The sequence below is a fragment of the Oryx dammah genome, unplaced genomic scaffold, assembly GCF_014754425.2.
Source record: "Oryx dammah isolate SB20612 unplaced genomic scaffold, SCBI_Odam_1.1 HiC_scaffold_25, whole genome shotgun sequence".
Lineage (NCBI taxonomy): Eukaryota > Metazoa > Chordata > Mammalia > Artiodactyla > Bovidae > Oryx > Oryx dammah.
In genome coordinates, this window is record NW_024070209.1 from 2,561,878 (window position 1) to 2,588,937 (window position 27,060).

Sequence of the window (27,060 nt, forward strand, 5' to 3'; positions counted from 1 at the left end):
CGCCACCCATAGGGTGACAGAGGAGCCAAGGAGAGGGACCTGCCAAGCACCCCCTCCTGCCTGGGATGCTGTCACTGGAATAAAGAGCAGGGCCAGGGCAAACCCAGCCTCCAGCTCATACTTCTGCACGCTGTGCCCTTCGTCCTGTGCCTTCAGCCCACTGGGCTGGTTGAGTCTGGGGACAACCAGCTGTTACCTTCCTCATGGTGCAGATCGGAGTCTGAGGCTCAGAGAGGCTGGGACTTGCCCCGTTCCCCCAGTGGGTACGTGGGGGAGCAGAGCTGTGCACTGGGGCATGATCCAGCACCCTGAGCTAAACCACATGGATGCCCTGCAGCTGTCAGCAGCGCCCCCGGGGCGGAGGGTGCAAGCAGGACGCTAGCGTCGCTTGCCCTGGTGCTGGATGCCGACTTGGGGGCTGCTGCCGAGTCTTCTTGGTGAGCCCTTCTACTAGCCTACCACATGTGTGGGGTGGGAGAGCAGGTGGTTCCCACCGGGGGCACCTGGAGGGAAAAGGGGATGAAGGAGATCAGAATCTTCACCTGGGCATCTGCCTTTTTCCTGATGTGGTTGTTCCCAGGGCTCAGACCCAGCAGCCTAACGCCCTCCTTCCTATGGGCTCTGCCTGTGGAACAGTGTGCTTTCACCTGTCGCTGTGGGAGGGGTGCCCCGTCAGAGGCATTGCTCCCCTCCCCTCCTCAGGCTGCCTGTTCTTAGAACCTGGGCACAGCCGCCGGCCAAGCTCCATACAGGTTTCTGGAAAGGCAGTGCCACTACTGGCCCCGGGTCCTGACTTCCGGTCTCAGATTATCAGCTGATGATGGATGAACACGCAGGCTCTGAAGGGATTTCCCTGCTCCCTGCTGTAGGGAGACGCCAGCCCAAGTAGCCGCGTGATCTCCAGCCCTGAGCTCCTCACCCCTGCAAGCACCCACGTGATCCCATCTCTGCGCCTATGGGGTCTCCGTGGTTGATAAGGAGTCAGGAGAGGACTGAGAACTCCCACCACCCTCCCTGCAAGTGTCCTGGGTGCTGGGCTGCAGGTCTTTTAGAGTCAGATCCCCAGGATATGGGCATCTGCTGTGTGCGGAGCCCTGCCTGATGTGGGGCAGGGTCGCTGGGGTCCCCTTCATTTGCAAAGCCACAGCGGGCTTTTCCCAGCACAGAAGTGGGCGGTTGGCCTGGCAACAGGATTTGAGCTCGGGCTGCACAGAGCTGCGACGCTGGCGCCCTCTGGAGGCTGCACTGGGAACTACTCTGCACGGGCGTCTTCCGTCTTGAACTGGTCCCCGGGGGTCGCGCTATGGCTCTGCTCCGGCATCAGCAAACGCTGCAGGCGAATGTGGACCTACTTCCTGGAAGACCCCTGTGCCCTGCAGCTCTGGCATGCCACCTTTCTGTGGTTTTTCTCACGCCCCGAGATTCCGAGGGGTGGGACCATCCTCAACCAGCAGCTCTGAGAGATTCTGCAGCTAAGACGCCAGGCTGGGCTGCGCGGAGCGCCAGCTTGCTGGCAGGGCACCCTGCACATTTCCTGGCGCTGCCACCCTAGGTGGACGGGTCACCCACGTCACTTTGCTTTTTATACTCGTTCCCTTGTGTTACCTGCCATGTCCCCTAACAGTCCCTGACTCTGCTTTGGGGACTTACAGGCCAGCATCTGCCTTTGAGGCGTAAACTGTTTCAGGGTCATTTTTAGGACCCCCCTCCAAATCATCTGTGGCGTTTGCACGGTTTTTGGTGGTGAGTGGAGGCAACTCTGGCAGGCCTGTCCCTACAGTCCTGGCCCTTTTCCTGGTGACAGTCTTTAAGTACAGACTGTTTGACAAATACTGAATGTCTATTTCCAGTGGTTGCCAGACACTGTTCTGGGTGTTGGATAGACACCTCAGTGGGCAAAACTTTCAAGTTTCTACCCTCGTGGAGCTGACATCTAACCATCTCATCCTCTGCCGCCCCTTTATCCTTTTGCCTTCAATCTTTCCCAGCATCAGGGTCTTTTCCAGTGAGTCGGCTCTTCACATCAGGTGGCCAAAGTATTGAAGCTGCAGTTTCAGCATCAGTCCTTCCAATGCATATTCAGGGTTGATTTCTTTTAGGATTGACTGGTTGGATCTCCTTGCAGTCGAAAGGACTCTCAAGAGTCTTTCTTCAGCACCACAATTTGAAAGCATCAATTCTTCGGCGCTCAGTTTTCTTTATGGTCCAACTCTCACATCTATACATGACTACTGGAAAAACCATAACTATATGGACCTTTGTTGGCAAAGTGATGTCTACTTTTAAAAACGCTGTCTAGGTTTGTCATAGCTTTTCTTTTAAGGAACAAGTATCTTTTACTTTGATGTCTGCAGTCACTGTCCACAGTGATTTTGGAGCCCTAGAAAATAAAGTCTGTCACTGTTTCCACTTTTTCCCCTTCTATTTGCCATGAAGTGATGGGATCGGTTGCCATGATCTTAGTTTTTTGAATGATGAGTTTTAAAGCCAGCCTTTTCAGTTTCCTCTTCCATTCACCCTCATCAAGAAACTCTTTAGTTCCTCTTCACTTTCTGTCATTAGAGTGGTATCATCCACATATACCTGGTTGTTGATATTTCTCCTGGCAATCTTGTGGCTGCCCTGAAATCAGCACAGATAGGATAGCAGCGATTTGGGGCGAGGACTGTTGTCTGCAAGGGCTGGGAGGAGGACTCAAGGGTCTGTGGGTGACTGCAGCAAGGACACGGTGGAGGGGATGTCTGTTTTCCTGGTGTGACCTTCAAAAGGGGGAGCCACAGGGTCTGGAAGCAGGGAGGGCTCTCAGTCCACTGTGGGTAGAGTAGGAGGGGGCCGCAGGGGAGTGGGCTCTGGGTGGGCACAGACGCAGGCTGGCAGTTGCCAGGAAGGAAGTATTAGAAGGGTAGGCTGGGAAGACCCCACAGGTAAGGGAGTGATTTCCATGTAGGCTCAAAACTAGACGCTGCAGACGATAGCCTGAAGATGTGTTTCATTTGACTGATCCACGTGATTTTTTCCTAAATGTTTCTGTAACTAGTTGCTAGCATTTAAAAATCAAGAAATTTTACATAAAAATGTGGGTACTGGGCTGCTCTTTAAAAATCAGAATTTCTGGACACATGGGGGCCACTGCTTGGCACTCAGTGGCGGCGGCTGCACCTCGGGCAGGATATACCCGGCTAGCCACTACAGCCCTACTCGTCCCCGGCCCAAGGGGCTTGGCCTGTCTGGCCTCCAGGTCTCCCAGGCGTTTCAACGTTCAGCCCTTCAGCAGATCAGACACTAGGCGGCGGTTTTCGTTCTGCTGTCATCAGATCAGCCAGGCCAGCTTCCTAAGCAAATGACTCCAGGAACGTCCTGCTGGGAAACAAGGTTTCCAGACAGGCAAGCAGGGCAGAAGTGGGTCATGGCAGTCACCTGTGCAGTGTCCCTGGCCACAGGGACAGGGGGTGGGCTCCCCCACCCAACTCCTCAGGCAGCAGAAGCCTTTGCCCCGTCCTGGGCTACGTCTGCACATCTAGGAAATGAGTGCAGTCCCTTCCAGGTTCTGCACTGTGGTCCAGTGTGAGGCCCAGACAGACAGATCTAGTGACTGGGGAAGGGCAGGTGCCTTCCTCCCTGCCCACTCAACATACCCTGGTCCCGAGAGGACCATGCTGGCTCCTCTGGGCCCCTGGCCCTTCCTGGAGAACCAATACCGCCTGTGACCAGCACGTGGAGTCCCTGCCCAGCCCTGTCTGTGAGGCCACCTGGGCAGCAAGGGGCCACTGGGGAAGAACAGGGACGGGCACCTCCCTACCTCCACCTGACTGTGAGGGCACCGCCTTGGCTTGATTCCTACCACTTGCCTGGTCTGGTCACCTCTCCCTTGAGGGAGCAGGGGGCAGGGAGGGAAGATCCCCAGCCCTGAGACTGACTCCTCCATGGGTTCAGGGAGGAGTCTCAAGCCCTTTACTTGCCAACAACAGAAGCGAATCCCCACTCAGGCAGGAAAGAGCCTGCGCGGCTCAGGGGACTGCAGGGAGAGCTCAACCACCAGGGTGTGGGCCCCGCCCCGGGGGAGCTGCAGCTGGCTCCCCCTGGCTCCGCTCTTCCTAACCCTGCATTCAGTATTACACGGGCAGCCTGAACGAGGCCCAAGTGAGAGGACTGCACTCTCTGGGAGCTGGTACTCCGGCAACCGTTCGCATGCCACTGCCCTCTGGCTCAGCTCTGCTGCCCTCCCTCAGGGGGGTCTCAAGGCAAGGACAGACTTTTCAGGAAAAAGCCTGGTCTGAAAAAGCGTGGGCCTGTTACCTCACAGGAAGTGTCTGTCAGGCAGACCAAAACCGTAGCTGCCACACTGGTGACACTGGGAACAGGTTCCCTTGAGCCTCCATTGCCTCTTCTCTAATATGGAATTTCTACCTTGAGAGTCATGGGCATTTAGTGAAAGTGCTTTGTAAACTGAGGTTCTGGGTGAAGGGGGATCATCAGCTCCTTCCCTGAATTTCTGTTTGGCCAGCCTGACCATCCCCTGCCCTGCCTTTACCGCAGGGCTTTTGAAATCCCTGGCATACTGACCACTGCCCTCCGCCCTGGCTTCTGACTCAGAGTCATCCTGACCTTTGCATCCTGTCTGGTCTGGGACAAGGATGGCAGATCGGCAGGTACCAGCTCTGATTGATGGTTTGTCTGCAGCTTCGGGCTGACTCAGTGTGAAGGTGACGTAATGGATTAGTAATGTCTGCCAAGGGCCCGGGAAGGCTTACCTGCCACAGACCTGCTGTGTATACACATAATGACTAGCTGGTGACCACCTGGTGAGGACTGTCTCACTTAAACGCAGGTCCCTGAGCTCACTGCCACGTCTCAGCCGCAGGTCCTGTGCAGAGCTGTCTGGTTCCCCTCCCACATGAGCAAGGGTTGTGGGGGAGCAGGGTTTGGGCCAGGGAGCCAAATCCTAGAAACCAGGGCTGGACGTCACTTGCTCATGGGCTACTGAGTTCAATGCCTGGGTAGTAATCAGAAAGGCAGCTTCTGGGGAAAAATCTAGGCAGGCTACCTACAACTCTGGGGAATAAAAAGGTCTACATGGGCTGCGTGCAGAAGGATTATCTATAGTCAGCACCAAGAGTAGGGGGCTTCCCTGGTGGCTCAGTGGTGAAGAATCTGCCTGCCAGTGCAGGAGACAGGGGTTCGATCCCTAATTAGGGAAGATCCCACCAGCTGCAGAGCAACTAAGCTCATGTGCCACAACTACCAAGCCTGTGCTCTAGAGCCCGGGCACCGCAACTCCGGAAGCCCGAGCACCCAAGAGCACTGCTCTGCATCAAGGGAAGCCACCGCAATCAGAAGCTGGTGCACTGCAATAGAGAAGTCCAGATGCAGCAGTGAAGACCCAGCATAGCCAGAGATGAAAGCTAAAACGAAAACACCAGGACTGGGGTGGAGGGACTGGAGCGCCACTTGTAGAGTAGCTGCAACGCATTTGAGATGGCCTTGTGTATTGAGGAAGTCAGATGGTAAATTAGAAGACTCATTCCCATTTCAGCTCTGCATAAACCTGGCCCATACCCCCCACTGCCTTCAAGTTAAACCTCAAACGTCTTAGTGTGAAAGGCTCCTTACTGGCCTTGCTTCCTCCCAGTTTCCTGACTCCACACCCCCATGGCATCCTCCTCCCCACCGTGATGTCCCCACCCTCACAGCCTGTCTGGGCTGAGTCCTGAGGCCCCACTTCAGTTCCCCAGCTGCCTGGCCCTTCCTCGGACCGGGAAGCACAGAAAACACTGACCTGAAAAGCAATCTCTCCACAGCTCTGGCTCTTCCTTCCAGCTCCTTTCAGAAGAATCTGGGGAAGCCTGACTGGCTCGGGCACCCCTCCCACGTGCCTTCAGGCACCCAGTGCTTCGCCCATCCTGCCACTGCCAGACCCATTCTCTATCTTCGCCCCAGAATGTAGGCTGCCTCAGGGCAGTCAGTGTTTCCTGCTCACCACCAATCCCCAATTATACTTGTCTCCACAGACGGTGGGCTTCCCTGCTGGCTCAGCAAGAGCCCCTGGAGAAGGGAATGGCTACCCACTCCAGTATTCTTGCCCAGAGAAACCCATGGGCAGAGAAGCCTGGCGGGCTACAGCCCATGGGGTCACAAAGAGTTGGGCACGACTTAGAGACCATAGGCAGGCCATAGGACAGGTGTCCTGGACCCACCCAAATTCTTTTCCACCTGAATTATCACGGTATTTGTACACATTAGTCAGCATCAGAACCCCCCTCCTGCCGGGGTCCAGCCCCCACAGGATCCAGGGGAGCCCTCAGGAGAAACGGCGTTGGCGAATGAATGAATGAATGAATGAGAGAGGAAAGAATAGAAGCTGATATTGCTTGGTTTACACAGAAAGCTAGTAAAGCCCCAAGACAAGGGACTTGCTCTGTTCACGGGGCCACAGGCGCCCTCCCGGTCTCCCGGGGGAGTGAAGATGCAGGGCGCCTTCCTGTTCAGGTCTTAGAAGCCCAGGCAGATAAGAGAACGCAGAGAGCCTCTATGCTCCAAGGGATCAGCCTGAAAAAGAGAGTAAGAGAGAGAAAGAAAGAAAGAAAGACACGGGGAGACCAAGCTTCTTTGGTGAGCGAGGCCCGTAACTTTATTTTCAAAAGGGACTTTTATACCTTGACTTATACATAGAGGGAAATGAAAGATGCAAGGTCATGCAGAATCAGCCCAAACACTCTAGCAGTTTTGCCCTTATGGAAGCCAGGATTTTTTCTGCATACCTTTCCCACAAATGATGTTGTGTACATTATCTTCTGGCCTTGGAGGCCTGTGGACATTTTATGACCCTCTTTTGATAAAGGCTGCTCAACCAGAAAACTTATTTTCCCTTGTTTTTTCTTTATATTTCTAATCTATGTCAGCCTCAGAAAGTATTAAACAGAGTTACATTTCTCTCGGAGCAAAGGTGCAGTGAGTTACAAGAAAGAACCAATTAGCTCAAAGGTCTGATGTGGTTAATTTCAAGGCTACACTTGTTTTTCTTACATTCCAACTACGTTAACTAATGCGCTCCCAGGTGCACAGTGGATAAGAGATATGGGAACTTAGCAACAAGCATTGGCCCAATAACGAAATCTTACACCAGCACTACTCAAATAGTTTTTAACTCTTTGAAAGGCTCTATGTTTTAGGCTTCCCGTGCCTCTCACAGCTGGGAGGCTGTGAACAATCACATTCATAGCTGCAAGAGTCTGGATAAACCTGCCAAGCAAGCTAGAATGCTAACAGAGGGGGTTTGATTTGAAATACTCCTCTCATGTCCAGGGGACTTATTAGCTAGAGCCCCAATGGCAGCCCACTCCAGTACTCTTGCCTGGAAAATCCCATGGACAGAAAAGCCTGGTAGGCTGCAGTCCATGGGGTCGCTGAGGGTCAGACACGACTGAGGGACTTCACTTTCACTTTTATGCATTGGAGAAGGAAATGGCAACCCACTCCAGTGTTCTTGCCTGGAGAATCCCAGGGACGGGGGAGCCTGGTGGGCTGCCATCTATGGGGTCGCACAGAGTCGGACATGACTGAAGTGACTTAGCAGCAGCAGTAATGTTGATATTCTCCAAAGAAAGGTGGTCGGGGATAGCCCCCTGTTAGTGTCAGGAGAGTTGGTGAAAGGCACAAAATAGTAAGACAGACAGATTCTGGTTTTGGGGTAGATGCTCAAGCTGGTCCAGGGAGTCCCTCGAATTCTGATCCGCCTTTGCCCGTCAGATCTTCTCCGCATGACCTTTGTCATGGGTGGGATCTCCCGAGGTGGCTCCCGGCACCCTCCCCCTCAGAATTCCCCAGCTGCCTCTGAGTGGCTCCCAGAGGGCTCTGACCCACACAGGAGCCATGCCCAGGTTCATTCTGGAGAAGTGGTTCTCATCCCATCAGCCCCGGACGCTGGTGGGCCTGCAGAAGAGCAGCTCTTCCCGCCAGTGACCTGGGCCAATTTCCCACCCTGCTTTGGAGAAGGGATAGAAGCCACTCTTACCAGTGCAGAGACATGGGCCAAGCCCATCTGCTTCCCCTGAACACACACACACACACACACACACACACACACTCACACACACACACTCACACACACTCCTGAGACTAAGCAAGGAGAGAAACAAAACTCTGTTAAAATGTTAGGAAAAACAAAAAGGAGACACCACAGACACAAATCGTAACTGCCTCTCGAAGCTGCTACTCAACCCCACCCATGTGGCAGGTGCCTGCCCTGGTTCCTGACACGGGTCTGTCAGAATCCAGACCTCTGGTCACCATCCAGAGCTCTACCCAGGGGTTTAGCCAAACTCACTCACCATCTCGGAGAGGAGAGGAAGCTCTGCTTTCACCTTCTTCGGAGGCTTATGTCTCCAAATCCTCATTTCCTGTCCCAGAGTCAACCTCCGCTCCCAAACCAGTGGTTAAAACTTTTGAAACTGGTAGTGGCGGGGACTTTGGGCAAGGAGAAGGGAATAAAAGAAGCCAGAGACAGACTCCGAGGATGCCCTGGCCATGCTGAGCCCCCCGCCCAGCCAGGGCCTCTGTGAGGGGTCTGCCGTGGTCTCACGTCATGGCCTCCCAGCCCAATCCCAGTGTGACGGCACAATGGGGGCAGGGCCTCCAGGAGGCGATCAGGCCATGAGGGGAGAGCCCGTGTGGATGGGATCAGTGCCCTTATAAAGGAGACAGAGAAAGCTCCCTTGCCCCCTTCTGCCAAGGGAGGTTACAGCTAAGAGACAGCCTAGGAAGGGGGCCTCACCAGACACTGAATTTGTAGGCATCTTGGTCTTAGAAGTGCCAACCTCCAGAACTGTGAGAAATAAATTTCTCACTTATAAGCCTCCTAATTTGTGGCATTTTATTATAGCAGGCCAAATAGAATAAGACAAAACCTAGGAGTAAACTGGTGCGTGCACAAATGCTATTACTCATGTGTGATGTGCTTGTGAGGGTGTGAGGCACGAACGCTTGTACACATGTGTAATGTTCGTGTGTGAGCTGAATGCGGGCTTGTGTTCATGTATGTAAGCAGCTATGACATCAAACAAAAGATTACCCATTTCTCCATCTCCCTTCTCATCACATTCCCGTATATCCCAAATTAGAACTTGGGGTATGTGGTTCCTTCAACAGGAAATTTCTAATCTGGGAACTGAGCTGCAGAAAGAAAAAGGAAACATTTCCCACTGTTCCATTGTTCTAAATTAAAAATATAAAGTGAGGTGAAGTTAAAAACAAACAAGCAGCATTATACATGGCTGGTGAGGGCGTAATTTATCACAAGCTGCTTAGACAACAGTAAGTCACAAAAAATACTCATACCATTTGACTGTCTTATTTCTTGGAATTTATTGTAGAAAATAACTGGAGATGTTTAGCAATAGAAGAAAGGGTACAAAAAAGATAATCATGGGACTTCCCTGGTGGTCCAGGGATTAAGAATCTGCCTATCAACACAGAAGACACAGGTTGGATCCCTGGTCTAGAAGACCCCACATTCCGCAGGGGAAATAAGCCCGAGAGCCACAGCTACTGAAGCGCATGCGTCCTAGAGCCGGTGCACCGCAACAGAAGCCGCCGCAGTGAGAAGCCCGCGCACTGCAGCACGGCCTCCCCAGCGCGCCCCGACCGCAGAAGGCCCACGCGCAGCAACAAAGGCCTAGAGCACCGGAAATAATAGAAGACAATTCTTTAAAGTATAAAAAATACCCAAACCAGAAACAGAAGCAGATGTGACGTGTAAATGTCTGTCAGATAAAAGTAAACTTCAGGGCAAAGAAAATAACCAGGTACAGAGACATTCAGTTCAGTTCAGTCGCTCAGTCTTGTCTGCCTCTTTGCAACCCCTTGGACTGTGGCACGCCAGGCCTCCCTGTCTATCACCAACTCCTGGAATTTACTCAAACTCATGTCCATTGAGTTGGTGATGCCATCCAACCATCTTATCCTGTCGTCCCCTTCTCCTGCCTTCAATCTTTCCCAGCATCAGGATCTTTCCAAATGAATCAGTTCTTCACATCAGGTGGCCAAAGTATGGAGTTTCAGCCTCAGCATCAATCCTTCCGATGAATATTCAGGACTGATTTCCTTTAGGATGGACTGATTTCCTTTAGGATGGACTGGCTGGATCTCCTTGCAGTCTGAGGGACATTACGTAATGATAAAAAGGTCAATCCACCAAAAAGACACAGAAATCCTAAGTGGTATGCACCAGATAACAGAACTGCAAAATATCTGAAGCAAAAACTTAAAGGAGACAGAGACAATTCCACAATTATTGTTGGAAATTTCAACAGCACTCTCTCAACCAACAGAACTTGATGAAAATCAGCAAGGGTATAAGCTGTAAGAACTCAATACCATCAAGCAACAGAATTTTATCACCATTTACCCTCCACCCAACAGTATAATCTTTCAAGCACCTACAGAAAATATACCAAGAGGACAGAACCACCAGATCCTGGACCATATAAACCTCAACAAATTTTAAACAACATGAAATATCACCATATACCTAGAATGGCTCAAACAAAAAACAGAGACAGTATAAGGATGCAGGGAAAATGGATCTCTTCTACATTACTGTCCTGGGTGTTCACTGGAGGGCCTGATGTTGAAGCTGAAACTCCAATACTTTGGGCACCTGATGTGGAGAGCTGACTCATTTGAAAAGACCCTGATGCTGGGAAAGATTGAGGGCAGGAGAAGAGGACAACAGAGGATGCGATGGTTGGATGGCATCACTGACACAATGGACTTGGGTTTGGGTGGACTCCGGGAGTTGGTGATGGACAGGGAGGCCTGGCGTGCTGCGGTTCATGGGGTCGCAGAGAGTCGGACAGGACGGGGCGACTGACTCCATTACTGGTGGAACCATAAAATGGAAGAGCTACTTAGGAAAATGTTTGACAGTTTCTTCAAAAGGTAAAAATTTACCATATGACCTGATAATCACACTGCTGGGCATTTATGCCAGAGACATGAAAACTAAAGTTTATACAAAAACCCACTTAGAAATGCTCACAAAAAAAAAAAAAAAAAAGAAAAGAAATGCTCACAGCAGCTCCATCTGCGATAGTCGCAAACTGGAAACAATCAGGATGCCACTCAACAAGGGAGCAGTTAACAAAACTACGGTACATTCAACCCACAGGACATTCATTTCTGTTGTTGTTGTCTAGTTGCTCAGTCATGTCTGATTCTTTGCGACCTCACGGACTGTGGCCCCCAGGCTTCTGTGTCCTTGGGATTTCCCAGGCTAGAATACTGGAGTGGGTTGCCATTTCCTCCTCCAGGGGATCTTCCCGACCCACGGATAGAACGTGCGTCTCCTGCACTGACAGGTGGGTTCCTTATTACTGAGCCACCTGGATATTAAAAGTAATATGTAGTCATAGCAAAAACTTAGAGCAACCCATTTGATGCTCCCACCAGTAATGTAGAAGAGAGACATTTTCCCTGCATCCTTATTCTGTCTGTTTTTTGTTTTAGCCATTCTCCTAGGTGTATTGTGAGGCTTCATTATGTTGTTTAAAATTTGTTGGGATTTGTATACAGATCTTTCTCCTTAATCCTTTTATCCTCTGCAGGATATCTGCCAACAGGTAGATATGTATATTTCCATTCTTTTCTGTTTTCTTTCACACACACATACACAATTTATTTCACACTTTTAAAAAAGGTGTTTTTTTTAAACCACAGCTTTAAATTTCTATGTAGTCAAATGTGTCAATCTTTACTGACTTAGACTGAACTATTAGTTATGGGAACTTTAAGTACTGGAGGAAATTGGATGAAATGAACATGGGACGTCCCTATGCTCTCAATGTAAGTTAAACACACACACACACACATTGAAATAGCTCGGGTAGTTTTGTTTTTTAATCCCTTAGAAAGGCAAAAACACGGGCCATATGACTTCATCCTCTGGATGTTACTAAACTGGGGTGAGAAAGGATATAAGAACCAACCTGCACGTGGGACTGAGCCAACCAGACTCACTGTGCTCAGAATTTGGATGAAAGACAGACTGGCCACTCACAAAGGGATGGAAAATCCCGTGACGACAGAGTCAAAACTGGCCCCTGGCCAGGCCAGCTCAGCGGGCATCCTCAGGCGGGCAGCGGAGACTGGCAGGCTGCCCGTCAGTGAAGGCAACTTGTGAGAGTATTGCCTTTTAGAACTAATTTGGGTAGTGAAGAGTTTCCTGCTTCCTGCAGCCATCAACCCTAACGAAAACATAGGCTTTGGAAAGGGAGATAAAAAGGCAACAGAATTTCTTCTGCATCCTAATCTGCTATGGCCCTGTCCTTATACTGCTAAAGTTTAAGACAGCTATCATTTAAACAACCTAATCTTCACCTCCCCCTTCATCTGACACACCCAAGCCGGTGAGACTGGAGTTGAAGTGAGATGAGGTCTCTAGCAAGGAAGGAAACAAGAAGAGCTCGCATGTGAAGGCCTTTTCAGCAGTATACCAGAACCACAGTTTCCACCACGGGGGCTCCAAGGTTGAAGGCAGGCACCTGGGGTTGAAGGGCTTCCCTGTGGCTCAGACAGTAAAGAATCTGCCTGTAGTGCAGGTGACCCAGGTTGGATCCCTGGGTTGGGAAGATCCCCTGGAGAAGGGCATGGCAACCCACTCCAGTATTCTTACCTGGAGAATCCCATGGACAGAGAAGTTGCAAAGTCCATGGGGTTGCAAAGAGTTGGACACGATTGAGCAACTAACACTTTCACTTTACTTTCAGGAAGGTCCTCTTAGATACAAGATCACAGATAACACGGAGGTTGGAATTCTTTCATTCATCCCTAAGTCGTTAGTTACTGGAGGGCAACAGAGGGATAGGATATGCAGAGGTTTCCATCTCTCAGGATCAAGGGTGAGGGACCCCACCTACTGACTCAGGCTCAGCCAAGAGCCCACCAGGGCAGCAGCAGTCACTCTAGGCCTGGTGGGCCTAGGGTCTAAACTGAAAGGAGTCACACGAAGGCCAAGCCACCATCCCCTCACCTCCTGCGCTAACTTCCACTTCCGGTCTCCCACTTCAGAATCCCAGCACAGTGCCAAGAAGAACAGATGCTGGTAGCAGACTGTCTGGTTCAGTCCTGCTGTGTGGCTTCTCTGTGCCTCAGTCTCCTCATCTGTAAAAGGGGAGTTACAGTGCCCACCTCGTGGGTATTGCAGGTATCAGGAGGATGGGCAGCGGAATTACCACAATATTGTAGCTTTTGTTTTCTGTGCCATTCCACTGGGTGGTTACCAGAATAAAAGTAAGAAATTGACGCAAGACATGTTGAAGCAATCCAAAATCGGTTTTTATTTTTAATTGTTTTGCCTAATGGAAAAACAGAACTGTCACAGCTGCTCAGCTCGATACCCCATCCAGCCCAGGACTGTCCCAGCGCTGGAGCTGAGGACAGGTCTTCCTCCATCAGCGACCTCATCTTCAAAGGCTGCTTTCACAGGGCATCAACACGTACCTGTCACCCAAGAACTCAGCTAAAGCCCTCTGGATCCTTCTACATTTTTGGCCAGTGGTGTCACCTTCCGAGGTCAGGGACTCGAGGTCTGTTACGTGGTGGGCAGAGGAAAGCTCCTTCTCCACTTTAAGAAATGTGGCTAGAGAAGTATGGAACTGGGGAGCATGATTCTAGGGACTTCAACTACTTCCCCCTTTAGCCCGTCCCTCCACAGTGCAGCAGAACCAAGGTTCTGACTATTCCCCTTCTCCAGCTTTGGCATCCTTCCCGGTGTATAAGCCAAGCCTCAGGAAATCATTCGTGGGAAGCTTACTAGGACTGAGACAAACGCGGGATGTTTTTCAGCTTCTCCTTTGGCCCCAGCCCACGGGGGGTCAGCATCTTTCAGAGCAGCCCCCTAGTGCTGACTATAATGTACACCTAAGTCGTGAATGGGTTGTTCAGGAACCTGCGCTGAGTGACTGCTAAAAGCTTCACACAGGCCTCACAGCCTCGCTGTCCTCAGTTCCTCTTGCTGTGTTACGATCTTACCTGTAAAGTCACCACATCCCTGACCCCGGACATCATCTTCACATTTCATATCTTCCTCCAACTTACTGAATGCTGCCTGAATTTCCGAAAGCAGTTACCTGCCCACTAATGCAAGGATGCAGGCTAATTCTGTGTGAATCACTTCGGAGACAAGCTCGGCAGGAGGTTGGGGAGGGTACAGTGTATAACCTGCCCACTCCACTCCTGGGGTGTGCACTGCCCTGGACCCTGCCTGGATCCCCAGTCTGCCTTGTCTGAGATTCCTCTATACCACAGGCTCCCTCCCGGCTGCCACTCAGACTGGACTGAGGCTCCTGGACTGAACATAGGTGGCTTGCTTTGGATACGCACTGCCCCCAGGTCAGGACCCTCACCACAGGTCCAGCCATGGTATGCTGTGGGTCCTCCCTGCCTACAGATACTGAAGAGTCATACGTGGGATGCCTTACACCTGGGTTGAACAGGGAAAGAAGCCTGCTCTGGAGGATAGATTCTAAACCAAATCTGAAAATATTTTTGCACACAAGTGTCATGAGGAGCCTCAGGGCTCCATCCTCAGTAATCACTTCTCCAGGGACCTCCACCTCCAGGACTCAGGTTGGTACTGAGCACCCTGCACAGGAGAGTCAATGCCGATCATCCTCCCACTTCTGAGCAAGAAGACGAGACTCACACACAGAGCTGAAACAGAAACAGCGAAGCACGGCATCTGTTGTCCTGATGTCAGAGTTTCACAGGATGAACAGCCAAGATGTTCACTTAGCAGCTGTCCATGCTCCATCACTGAGCACAGGAATTTCAGGGGCTGGGGCTTCTTTCCTCTGGCCCAGCAAATTTTCCTCTCCAGTCGCATCCACAGTTCCTTAGGTGCCAGATGCAAAGCCTCAAGCCCAGAACGTCTTCATCACTGACGTGCCCTCCAGGCCACTCTGTCTGCTGTCCCCTTCATCCTCTTCAACCTTTCTGAATACAAGAACTGCCCAAACACGATGGAAAAAAAAGCTGGCTCTCTCCTCCCGGCAGCTGTCCCAGGTCTGGAAGCGGCCAAAGGGACTCCAAGCGGACAGTCCGGCTCTCTGTGCCCTCTCATGGGTTGGGAGTGGAGTCCCCAGGCCTCAGCAGGCACTTGGTCCCCAGTGGGGCTCCCACGGTGAGTGCTGCCTGTAAAGACCTCTCCTACGGCTGTTCGGTGGACGACGACGCACAGAACAAGCCCCCTGGCACTGAGCCGCCAGCTGAGGGGCTGGGATGGTCCTTGCCCTCAGCACAGGGCTCTTGACCTCGACTCCTACAGCCCCGGACCACACAGATGCCTCCTCCTAACTTGGCGCGGGGAGGCACAGACTTCCAAGAGATGCTCCTTTATCACGATGCAGTAAGCAGTCTGACACCGCTTCCTGGGTCAAGTTACAGCTACTGACAGGGAAGCAGTGCTTCAGATTCGTGCCCAGCCAGGTCTGCTGAGGACCTGGAGATTCTGGGAATCAGATCTGTAGCGAGTGGGGCACAGGGTCCCGTTGCTGGTGCTGTATCACCTTGCCTCATGATTACACAAGACCCGGAGGCCCAGCCCTGAAGACAGCTGACAGAGAGGCAAGAATAACTGTGTTAAAGAGGTCTTTGGACAAGTGGACAGCTCAGCAGGACCGAACCGCCGCCCAGGCCTCACCGTGCAGCAGCCGTCACCAGCCTGGCAAAGGAAGACGTGGCACAGTGTCCTCAGGGGGCTGGAGGCAGGCGCTGTGGCGGGAGAGGCAGTGAACAAGGTCAACAGCTTGCCAGGTTAGCACAACCGACCCTCTTCCTAAGCCAGTTACCCCGCCCTGAGAACTTATTCCAAAGCAATGATGCTCGCTGAGGGAAGGCAGAGGTACAAGGACAGGTGTTCTGGCAGCCACAGACTCTGCAGTCAGAGAGCCACCGGCACCGCTGCTCAGGGCCGTGGCCTCCATGCTCTGGGCCTCCTTTCCCTCCTCTGTGAGCCAGACACCAGGGCACCCGCTCCCCAGGGCTGCTGTGAGGCTACACACAGGCCGATCTACACAAAGCGCCTGTGTGTCAACCATAATCACTGGCTCCTATTACTATGTAAAAAAAAAACAGGCAAAGAACGCAGGAAAAAGGAAACGGGTAACTTGTTAAGGGTGACAGAGTTGAAGAGAAGTTTTTCATGACTGCTCTGGCAGTATCATTGCTCTAGGTCATGTTCATTTTTTAAGTGCTGTGGAGGATGCCATGAATTGTTGAGCCCTGCAGCTTGGGAAGAAGGAAGTAGAGGGAGTTGGCCTTTTTCCACAAAGGTTCTCCCTATTTCTCTAATTCCACTTTTGGAAAACTCCTAAGAGGTCTCTGAGGATGCAGTAAAGGCGGGGGCGGTGGGCGGGGGTGGGGGTGGGGAGGACACAAGTGAGGAGGAATGAAGAAAGGTCTGACAATCAAAACCTGAAAGGTTCCGCGGCCCACGCGCTGGCCCGGCCCCAGGGCGGGCTGGAATGCACACAGATGAGCTCTGTCCAGACCAGGAGTGCTGGGAGCAATGACCCCGCTGGGCGGACAGCTGGAGGCTGCCTGCCAGCCTGACGAGGGCACTGTGATCACAGTCAAGGAGTCCATTCCCAGGACCCTGACGCAGGGCACCACACTGTATCCCCTTTCTCCTGTAGCTTCGCAGCTGTAGGGCCGCATAATGGCCCAGTTTCATAAGGAAACACACAGTAAGTATTCATCTCCACCGGGAACAACAGAGATAAATAAGGGCACACACCTTAGAGAAGTCTATCAGTGTTTACAAGCTTTTCTTTTTTAAATTCATTCTCTCCATAAATATTGTAGTCTATAACCTCCAAATTTAAAAAAGATTATTTTTCAAACTTAAAACTATTATCACACCTTAAAAAGATTAACAATTTCTTAATAAACAATAATCCAGTCAGTGTTCAAATCTCCAACTGTCATATAAACATCAGAAATGGGTGGTTGTTTCTCAGCTTTTAGAAATCCATCTTCCCAGAGCCAGAAGAGCTTTCTGAGACAGCCCCTACTAAGCCCACCACCACAACAGTCACTGACTTCTGCCAACCTCCTCGCTAGACCAGATGAGAAAATGCACAGAGAGGCCAGGCAATCTGCCCAGGGTCACACAGCTAACTGAAGACAGAAGGCCTGAGCTTTCCCTGAGGTCATACTGTCTGGCAATCTGAACAATGAAATAACTGTTAAACACTTTTGAATCAGCAAGCCTTAACCCAGAAACACCTCCTTTGTCTAAAAGAAAACAATCACCACTAGAACCCTCCTAGTAATTGACAGACCCATTTTACTCAGTTAAAGCCTAAGCTTTCAAGTAAATACCACCAAGTAGAAGTCCTTCAATTTAGCCATGGAAAAGGATTCTCGCTGACCTCTGCTCTCTTCTCAACTCTAACTAGATCCCCCCACCTGCCCCCAGCCAGAGCAAGCTGAAGAGGACCATCTAAAAGGAAAGGAGCATAACTCGTGAGGATCTGTCTTCTAGCTGGGCATCAACGTGTCATCAACAAAGGTTAAGACTGCCTGAAAACAGGCCCAAATGGCCTACAGGTCATTTCCATCCAACCATCAAAAACTGGTAATTTTTGTGCTATATAAATGTTTTAGAATATGAGAATGAAAATGTTTCCTATATTCTAAAACTGGACAAGGAAAGGACATACATCAAAAAGGAAGAGCAGAGAGGAAGAAAACCATAGGCCAATATTACTAATAGACATAGACGTCAAAACCCTGAGTAAAACAAAAGTGAATCAAGACTAGACTTGCGTCACCTCTGAAGTTCTTGTTTCTTATACGTGTACAATAAAATTTAGGAATGTGCAAAAAATAAAAACAGAATAGGACATACTGAACAAATACTGAATCTGGAATTCAGACAGTTTGATATTAGGAAATGTTTGAAAGTAATCATTTTAACTGACTTAAAGGAAACAGTTGTACTCATTCAGTTCATTTGATTCCAAAATGGCAATGAACAAATCTTAAAATTCATTATTTATAAACAGAAAAGAATAAAGATGATCTTAGGGAACTAGAAACATAATTGAGAACATGCATTATCAAACAATAATCCAGTAGTACAGAAATAGGTCAAGGGTACTAACAGGTCCCGTGTGTACAGTAAGTAATCTAGAATGTGAGAGCAGCTCTCTTCAAACGAATGGAAGGTGAATGGACTCAGTAAGTCAGATCCTTACCTCACTCAGAGTGAAAAATGAATTGCAAATGGACTGAACAACTGAAGGTAAGCAAATGAACACAAGCAGTGTAAGAGAACACAAATACAGAGTTTCAGCAAGGGATGATGGGCAAGTTCTGGAGGTGCACGGTGGTGACGGCTGTCCAGCACCGTGGACATGGCATGGAACCATCAGTTTAAAAAGGGTAAAATGGTAAACTGTCTGTAAGCAAAATTTACCACAGTTTTAGGCATTAAAATTTTAAAAACATAAGAAGATTATATCCTTACAATGGGAAGAGCTTTCTTAAGACACAAAACTTTAGAGTCATAAAGGGAAGAATTTGAAGATTTAACTACATAAACAATTTTTAATGTCTGTTTGATAAAAGACCCAGAAACAAAAATTAAAAGACAAGCAACTTAATACTTCAACAGGAAAAAAAAAAAAAAATATATATATATATATATATATAAGTAACTGACTGGAATAAAGCATACACAATTTGTATAATATATTTGCATATTTGTATAAAGGATAAACATCTGCATATATAAAGTTTCTATGAATTGAGTAGATACAGAATATGACAAGTAATTCATTAAAGACACAACCTCATACGTAATCAGGAAAATGCACATTAAAACAATTTCATTTTTCATCAAATTAGTAAAATTAAAAATACTGATTCTCATAATCAACAAGGTGGAGGAAAAGAGGTGTTCTCATCTCTGTGGCCTGAACTGTAAATGAACAAACCCTTCTGAAGGACAATTAGTCAGCAGCTAGCCAGATGTTCTGGGAAGTCCCATGCATAGAGGAGTCTGGCAGGCTACAGTCCATGGGGTCATAAGAGGGTCGGACACGATTTACTGACCAAACAACAGCCACATGTTAGATGTGCAGGCCCCAGCTTACCGTCTCCAGCCTACAGAAATCTCCCAGAGGTATACAGAAATTGTGAACAAGGGGTAGTCACCATACCAATATTTGCGCTACTGAAAAACAAAACATAGCTCCCTAACAGGAACTGGTGAAATGCACCTTAGTCCATCAGCCCAGGGAAGCATGAGGCAGCCACTGACAAGAAACAGGCAAGTCCCCATGGAAAGGACAGGGAAAGAGCCCATGTGTTTCACAAACCAACGTCAGTTACAAAATAGCCATATTCTGTGATCTAATTTCTGTCAAAAGAGTAAAATAATGAATTTTATAGAAAGAATAATCTAGAAAAATGCATATCAAGCTACCAACAGGGACTATCATCCCTGGGAGTGGTATCATGGGAAATTTTCACTTTATAAATTATTTTATTTCTATAACTTTTGGATTATTTAAAGTAAGTGCAATCACTTTTATAATTAAAAAGAATAGAGAATAAAATAAATCACCTGCACCTCTCTGCATGAAGCCAGGGTAACCACCTCTGAGCAGTACTTTCCCCTGGGGAGGCTCAGGTGGGAGGGCACCGGTGCCCAGTCCCAGGGCGAGGCTGGCCTGGCAGCAGTCAGGGGACCGGCTAGGCCTCAGCCATGGAAGCTGGACCCCAGGGCCCACACAGGAGGCCTCGGCTGAAAACCAGACGCTCGAGGAGCGCGCATGCACTGCTGGAGTCAGGACTTCCTGTTGTTAACCTCTGATCTTTGGGTGGCCCTCAGATCACGATTTAAAGTTAGAAACATTTTACTTGAAAAGGTCACAATGGAAATCAGGTCAGCTAAGAGAAACTGATGGTGTCTTCCTGTGTAAGAGCTATAAAAACCTAACTGTGCCCTAAAAAGACAATGAACACAAAGATCTGGGATGGGCCAAGGCTGGAGAGTCAAATAAAGAACATTACCACTTTTCTCCTACGCAACCTCTGAACGGTGAAGCCAAGAACAGAGCAGAAAAAGGCGGAGAGGGGAAGAAGACGAGCTCTGACCCGGCGCTGAACACAGCTCATGTTTAATCCTCACACAATCCACGGGAGCTACAGAGAAGAAGCCGCAAAGAGGCCCACGACTCCCTCAACCTCAAAGCTACAAGCTCCGACCAGCAAGGACCTACTGTACAGCACAGGGAACTGTACAGGCTCAACAGTTTTATAACAACCTAAAAGGGAAAAGGATCTGAAAAAGAGTATAACTGAGTGTGCTGTACGCCTGAAATAAACACACTGTACATCAACTATACTTCTAAACAACAAAACCCAAAACCCAACCACAGTAACAGAGCCACAAACTCCCAGAGTGGAGGTGCAGTGGGCCTGCCGACCAGCCCAGTTCCTCCAGCCAGCCAGCCAGCCAGGCCCCGCCGCCCAACGCTGGGCCCATGTCCTTGGTCTCCCCAAACAGACTCACCTGTGAGTTGGAGGGCAGTGCCTGGGAGGCAGGCTCCTCTGACGGGGCTGCTCCTGTGCCCACGGGGCTCAGCGTGGTGATCCGGCTGGGCTGGCCACGCAGGGTCAGAGTGATGGTGGTGGGGACCTTCAAGCCTGAGACAGACAGAGAGTGGTAGGCTTTTTTTGTCCCAGCCTCCACTTCCCTTTCCTGGAGCGTCCCCCTGACCACCCATGTGACACTCCCTCACCCGGCCTCCCGTCGTGGTCTCCTCCCCAGCTGGGTCATCCAGGCCCCGTCAGTCAGTCCAGAAGCAACAGGAACAGCCTGTGTACTCTCACGTTCCCTGGGATTGGAACCACAGAGCTGAATCCCAAGAGGTCAAGGCCAGGACCCCGTCGGGCTGGGTTTGGCATCATACCTTGCCCATGCAAGGCTGGATGGTCTTGGTGGAAGATCCCCACAGTTCTCATGAGAGACTCACCTGATGCTTGGTTAGAGATCTGAGCCAGGCCAGGGAGGCTGCTTGCTAACTTAGCGAGACCCCCATTGGCCAGCAGCTGGTGGATGGCTGTGGGCTTCCCACCGGGAGCGGCGCCCAAGGAAGAGAGGGCGGTGGCCACAGGGACTGCGCGGACAATGCTGCCGGCGCCCGTGGTGACGGCGCCCAGGCTCTGCGCGGGGGTGGGCAGCTTCACACTGGCGGCCTGCGGGCACAAGCCCGGCCAGTCAGAAGCTGCAACAGTCCAGTGTGGCGGGCCCGCGTGCGTGATACCTCCCCAGGCACTGAGCGCCTACCCCACGCAAGGCACTCTGCCAGGCATTTCCACATATTCTCTTATTTAATCCCCATATCAGCTCTGTGAGGGAGGTACTATCATTATCCTCATTTTACAACCAAGAAAGCAAAGATACAAAGAGATCTAGAAACCTGTCACTAGCCTCTGGTAGTGCCCTGCTGTGGAGTCAGAGGCTACCTGTCCCTGACCCAGTGTCCCTGCCAGAACCAGCTAAGCCGAGGAGGCCTCCTCCCTTCCCGCCCCGTCCCGCCCAGGAGAGGCAGACGTGCACCTGAGGGGCTGGCCCAGGGGAGGGGCTGGCCGGGAGGCCAGAGGCCTTGCTGCTGATGTCCTGCAGGCTGAAGCTGAGGCCCTGGAGAAGGCTGCTGGCTGACGCGGCCCCTAAGGGAGGACACGAGAGACGTCAGCACGGGCTGGAGCACCTTCTCACGAGCAGCTGTCCCTGCCATCCTCAGTGACCAACTGAGACACTGACACTCTTTCCCCTGGACATTTCCAGTACCCACAGAGAGATGCCAGAACACATGCACACGTGCCCGACGCCCACTTTTCCTGACACACTGTCTTGGATTCACTCTGCACATCCCAGCCAACTCCAAACCACCTGGCCTGCAATTTGAATGGGTTCAGTAACACCAAGGAAAACATGGACCCACTTGCAAGCCAGAAGAATCCCCAATACCTGACTTAGACTCACATTGCACACAGTCCAGTGGCCCGAGAGCAAAGAGGAAGGTCCTCTGGAAGAACGGGGCACCCTGCTGGGCTCAAGCAACTAGCCTTTGAATGCAGGGTGAGGGGACCAGCCTGGCAGAAACATGTCTCATTCTGCTGATGCCCTATACAGTACCATTTCCAGCTTTATTCAACCAGACATGCTGAAAAACACCAACACAGCTGGAAACCTACCTGCTATTTCTCCTTACAGCAGCAGTCCCCAACCTTTTTGGCACCAGGGACTTTTCGTGGAAGACAATTGGAGCGGGGGCAGTGGGGATGGTTCAGGCAGTAATGTAAGCAATGGGAAGTGGCAGATGAAACTTGCGTCGCTAGCCAACAGCTCACCTCCTGCTGTGGGGCCCAGTTCCTACCAGGTCACTGACCAGGACTGCCAAGGCCTGTGGGTTAAGGACCCCTTCCTTACAGTACAAGAGACATCACCTGCAGAGTAGGACATTTACTCCCTGCAGATGTTAAGGCCCCAAACTCCCCCACCTCAAAGTTAATTCCTACTCCATGCCAAGTCTCTACAATAAGCCTGAGACCCAGAGGTGCACCCCTGAGACCTAGCTCCACAGTGCTTTCCCAGGGCCACCCTCCAGCAGCAGACAGAGAGACTTGGCTGGGAGGTGGGGGTGGGGTGTGGGGGCTGCTGAGTTAGCAGGTACCTGGGAGGGAGCCGCCAGGAGACGGGGTCACCAGGCGGCTCTGGAGTGTGTGTAAGGCACTGGGCGAGGCGCTGCTGGAGACCACTGAGGACGCCTGGCTGGCTGAGACGCCCCCTTCAGAAGCACTTGACCTGGAGACAAAGACAGGAGCTCCATCACCTAAAGGTCCCTGGCAGTACCAGGAGGGTCCAGTGGGGGTCCAGCAAGGCTTTTAGCAATGGACACAAGACTAGAACTTCGGTGTCTTGTCTCACCTTCTGAATCCAGCCTCCGGTCCTTCTAAGTCAGGCCTAAAGGAAAGACTTCAGGTCTTGAAGCAAGAGCTACAGGACACTTTGTAAACTTTAAGTAAAAGTCAACTCTGAGTTGACCCAAAGGAAAAACACCCGACTCAGAAAGAAGTCATGTTCACAGGACAGACAGACTCCAGAATCCACTATCTTCCAAAGCACTCACTGGACCCTGAGAAGAGGTGAAGGGAAAGAAGGGGACAGACAGACCAGCAGACAGACTCACTTGGCTGTGGCGAGAAGCCCGGTGAGTTCTGTGGCCCCTGCAGACGCCTGTCCCAGTGTCATGGTGAGGGGCTTCCCTCCTGTGGCTGCAAAACAGAAAACCCCGAGGCCGCCGGTCAGTCCGGACTGGTGCTGACCTTTCAGGGTCCCAGAGTCCAGGCTGAATGCAAAATATTATAGAAAAGGCTGAAAGTCGAAAAAGGAAGGATAACTCTACATTAGAGTGGGGAAGAGTTGGAGGTTATCTTTTCCTTCCGTTTTCTAAACTTCCTGGAATATTTTATCATCTTTAATTGAAAGCAAAAGGAAACAAACAGTACGATGCTGTGAATGACCCCCGGCTCCCTCTGATCCTCGTCCTGCCTCCCTGATCCTAGCTCACTGCCCACTCTCCCCCATGGGCAACCCTTGTTGTCTTTCTCTGGGCGCCTGCTGCGCCGAGGGAGAGGAGGAGCTGCCCAGCAAGTAGCCACCAAGAGGGCAATACTGTGTCTCTGGGACAGTCCCGTCGGTTGTTATTTAAGCAGGCCGAGACACTCACCTTCTGGAGCGCCCCCTGAGGAAGGGGCGCAAGGCCCTCCAGCTGCATCCCCTTGGGAGATGAGGGACACCTTGATCTTCGGCCGCTTGCAGGTCTTACTGCCAGCAAGGGGGCTGGAGGGATGGTGCCGCTTCAGCTGGACCCTGAGCTCCTCTTTCTCAGCTTCCTCGGTTTGTTCTGATGAAATAGGAACTAAGACATGGAATTGTGGTGAAGTTCTCCACGATCCAGAGAAGCCCGACAGACACTGATGACCGGGACCAGCATCGGCATGGCCGCGTGGGAAGAACCGGCCCAGTGTGTCCACAAAGAAGGCTACTCCTTCAGGCCCACCTATGCTCATCTCCACAATGGCCCTCTCCGAGGACAGTCCCCTCCCCTCCCGTCCTGGGCTCGGAAGGAAGGAGCTCTGAGTCGGTGGAAACAGAAAGGAAGGAGATGCCATCCTGACTCTGCCGAACAAATGGGACTCACCGCAGTGGACCTCAACAGGGCTTCCCGAACTCAGAATGTGACAAGCCTCCCGCCCTCCCCCCGTTGGCTGGAGGCCAGCCAACATGTTCTGCACAAGCAACAGAGGAGCAGGCTATTCCGTCCTCCCTACAAGGCAGATGTCCCCAGAGCTCTGAGTCCCCTCAAGGGCCCAAGGCTGAGGGTCTGCCTGTCAAACGCTGACCATGGGAAGGATTATCACCAGGACTCCAGGCTGGCTTTGAGTAACTACTAGGCACGGGGGCATCACAGCTGAGACGACTTTACAGTTCTGACCCTGAAGTAACAGGGCAACAGGGGCCCACGTCACAAGCTAGTCCCCAGGTCAGTGGTAACAGGACTGAGAAAGGCCACCCTGTCCACCAAATCCAACAGACACATCCTGCACAGAGCGAAGCCTCCCAGATGCTTAGTTATCCTTCAGCCTTGCTCACAGGTCCTCTCCTCTTTCCACTTAGAAGTACGCTCAGTCCTTCTCAGCACAGGCAATCAGGGGCAGAAAGGCAGGAGGAAGGAGACAGAGGGCTGGACTCACACGAAAAATGGGAGGTGGGAGTGACAGGGGGAGGCTGGTGTAGGGCCACAGGGAACCACTCCAGACCACAGTGAGGCCACAATCAGCTGAAAGAAAGGACTGCTTAGGGGATGGACGCATTGACCAAAGTCAGCACAGGAAGGAGAGCAAAGGGGAAAGGAGACATGGTTATGCTGCTCAGTGCTCGCAGAGGCCAGGATGGAAGCAGGAAATGAGAGGCAAGGAGAAAAACACAGGGAGATGCAGGCTCGCAGGGAATGGCCCATAGGCACACACGGGAGAAGCAGAGCCAACCACCACAGTGAGACCCAAAAGGGGAAAACCACCATGAGAGGCAGAGTGAACAGGGGGAAAGCAAAGACTATGGAGTAAGCCAAAGGACAGCAAAGAAAAAAGAAAAATGCGGAGAAAAGAGAACAGGGGGAATCAGAGACAAAAGAGAAGCAGGGCTGGGGAAGAGATGAGAGGGAGGAGGAGAGAAGCAGAGAGCGGAGGGTGCAGGCGAGGAGAGAGTGATACTCACCAAAGAGACAGGAGGAGGTGCCGGGAGGAAGAGCTTTCCTCACCAGCATATTTTGTTTCAGAAAAGCAGCAAACTGAGCTGGAATGAATCAGAAAGAATTACAGAATCACAGCCAGCCAGAGAAAGGAGAAAGAGAGAGGGAGTAAGAAAAGGTATGAAAATGTTCTGAAAAATGGTCAACAGAGGCTTTTCCTGGGATTACTGATGAATTTGAAACCTGATTCTGCCACTTAGCAGCTCCTTGGTGTCATCCATAAACTGAAAATAATGCATGTACCTGCCTCATGGGGCCACTGCCCGGATTCCACGAGCAACAGCAAGTCAAGTGCCAAGAGGAAGGCGAGGAGCCTGGCGAGGGCCCAGGAACCCCAGCTGTCCTCACCCATTGCCTGCGAGCTCTGCCTGTGCTAGGCAGCCATGCTGCGGCTCTCCTCCACGCCACTCTGGGTCCCGTTCTGCACCCAGCTCCCAGTCAGCCTTGCAGAAGGCCTTCCGGCCTTGACTAGTGGTTGCCTCCAGAAACATCACAAACTGCTGTCTCTCTCTTCATCAAAAGCCGAGGGGACAGCACCCCGTGACTCTGGCCACCACTGGGGACGGTGCGGGGCACAGAGAATCCGTGTGGACCTCAGTGGGCTGGCCTCTTTTTGTGTCTCCATCGATCCACTCACACTCACAGCTACCTCTGGGCAACCTTGGATGAGGCCTGGGTCTAAGTCTTGACCCTGTGGTTCCATTACAAGAAATGCAGCCGAAGAGTCTATCTGACTGACAGCCACCTCTGGCTGCCACCTCTTTCCCAGCCGGAGACTCTCGGGTGATACCCGCTCCTGGCCCAGGCCTAAGAGGCCTCACCTCAGGACTGCTGACTGGATCAAAGTGGGGCAGGGCAGCTTCTTACATCACGGTCACTGCTTTCCAAACTCTTAATTTTAACTGAACAAGTATTTCCCAGCCTAACTGAAAACCTATCTCCAAAGATTCCTGAAAAACATCCCTGGAAGTCCCAGTGTAGGAATCTTAACTCTCCAAGGGCAGGCACGAGGCTTTGGAGCTGCCCTGGTATCTGATGAGCACGGCCAGCCCCGTCTGTAGGGCCCGGAGAGCTCCCAGACTGCAGGAAAGGCTGGGCCTGAAGAGAAGACACAGCTTCCCCAACTGGGAGTCAGAAAGAACATCCGAGGCTAGTACCCATGGAGTCGGCCCATGAAGGCGAACTTGCCCGAATGCCAAGGCGGGGCTATAACTAGTGGAGCACAGCCACACCAACGCACAGACCTTGTGTCATAGTTTATCCCTGAAAGCAGCCCTCAGTATTTATTCCAACCTAATTCTGCATGGACAGATATGTCTGGAAAAAGCGGCAGGTGCCAAGACTTTTCAACTGCCACATGACGTCAACTGAGAAGGCAGAAGCCAAGAGAGGCCCCTGGGCCAGGCGGCCGCACCTTGGGCTTGTCTGTGGGTCAGCACAGCCTCTGTCCGCTGCACGTGTCTCTTCAGCAGCTGGGTGCTTCCAATCTGACTGGACCTCTGGGAAGAGGCCACCGTGGTCACTTTGGTCTTGGGACTGGAGGTGGGGCTGCTGGACACACTGGAGAGATCCTGAGTAGATTGAGAAGGACAAGGGCCGAGTCAAGGTCATTTGGATGGACTGTCAATCATCAAGTCCCCTTGGAGTTTCCCGGTCAGGGATTCCCCCTGTAGGA

The 27,060-nt window shown here is 51.3% G+C and overlaps 1 protein-coding gene across 3 annotated transcripts in view; it reads right to left on the reverse strand.

The window, feature by feature from the left end:
* Positions 1-13,307: 13,307 nt before the first annotated feature.
* Positions 13,308-27,060, reverse strand: part of KANSL3 (KAT8 regulatory NSL complex subunit 3) — a 40,881-nt gene continuing 27,128 nt past the window's right edge. The window contains exons 14-22 of one of the 3 annotated variants that reach the window (XM_040267592.1): positions 26,800-26,956; positions 25,352-25,429; positions 23,802-23,978; positions 23,262-23,346; positions 22,746-22,876; positions 21,629-21,738; positions 21,042-21,264; positions 20,579-20,712; positions 13,308-15,765 (exon numbers count right to left, since the gene is read on the reverse strand). In XM_040267592.1, the coding sequence (XP_040123526.1) occupies positions 15,745-15,765; positions 20,579-20,712; positions 21,042-21,264; positions 21,629-21,738; positions 22,746-22,876; positions 23,262-23,346; positions 23,802-23,978; positions 25,352-25,429; positions 26,800-26,956 (1,116 nt within the window). In that variant the 3' untranslated portion in view covers positions 13,308-15,744. Of the gene's footprint in view, positions 15,766-20,578; positions 20,713-21,041; positions 21,265-21,628; positions 21,739-22,745; positions 22,877-23,261; positions 23,347-23,801; positions 23,994-25,351; positions 25,430-26,799; positions 26,957-27,060 lie in introns of all 3 variants that reach the window. The other 2 variants (XM_040267591.1, XM_040267593.1) reach the window with 2 other exon arrangements.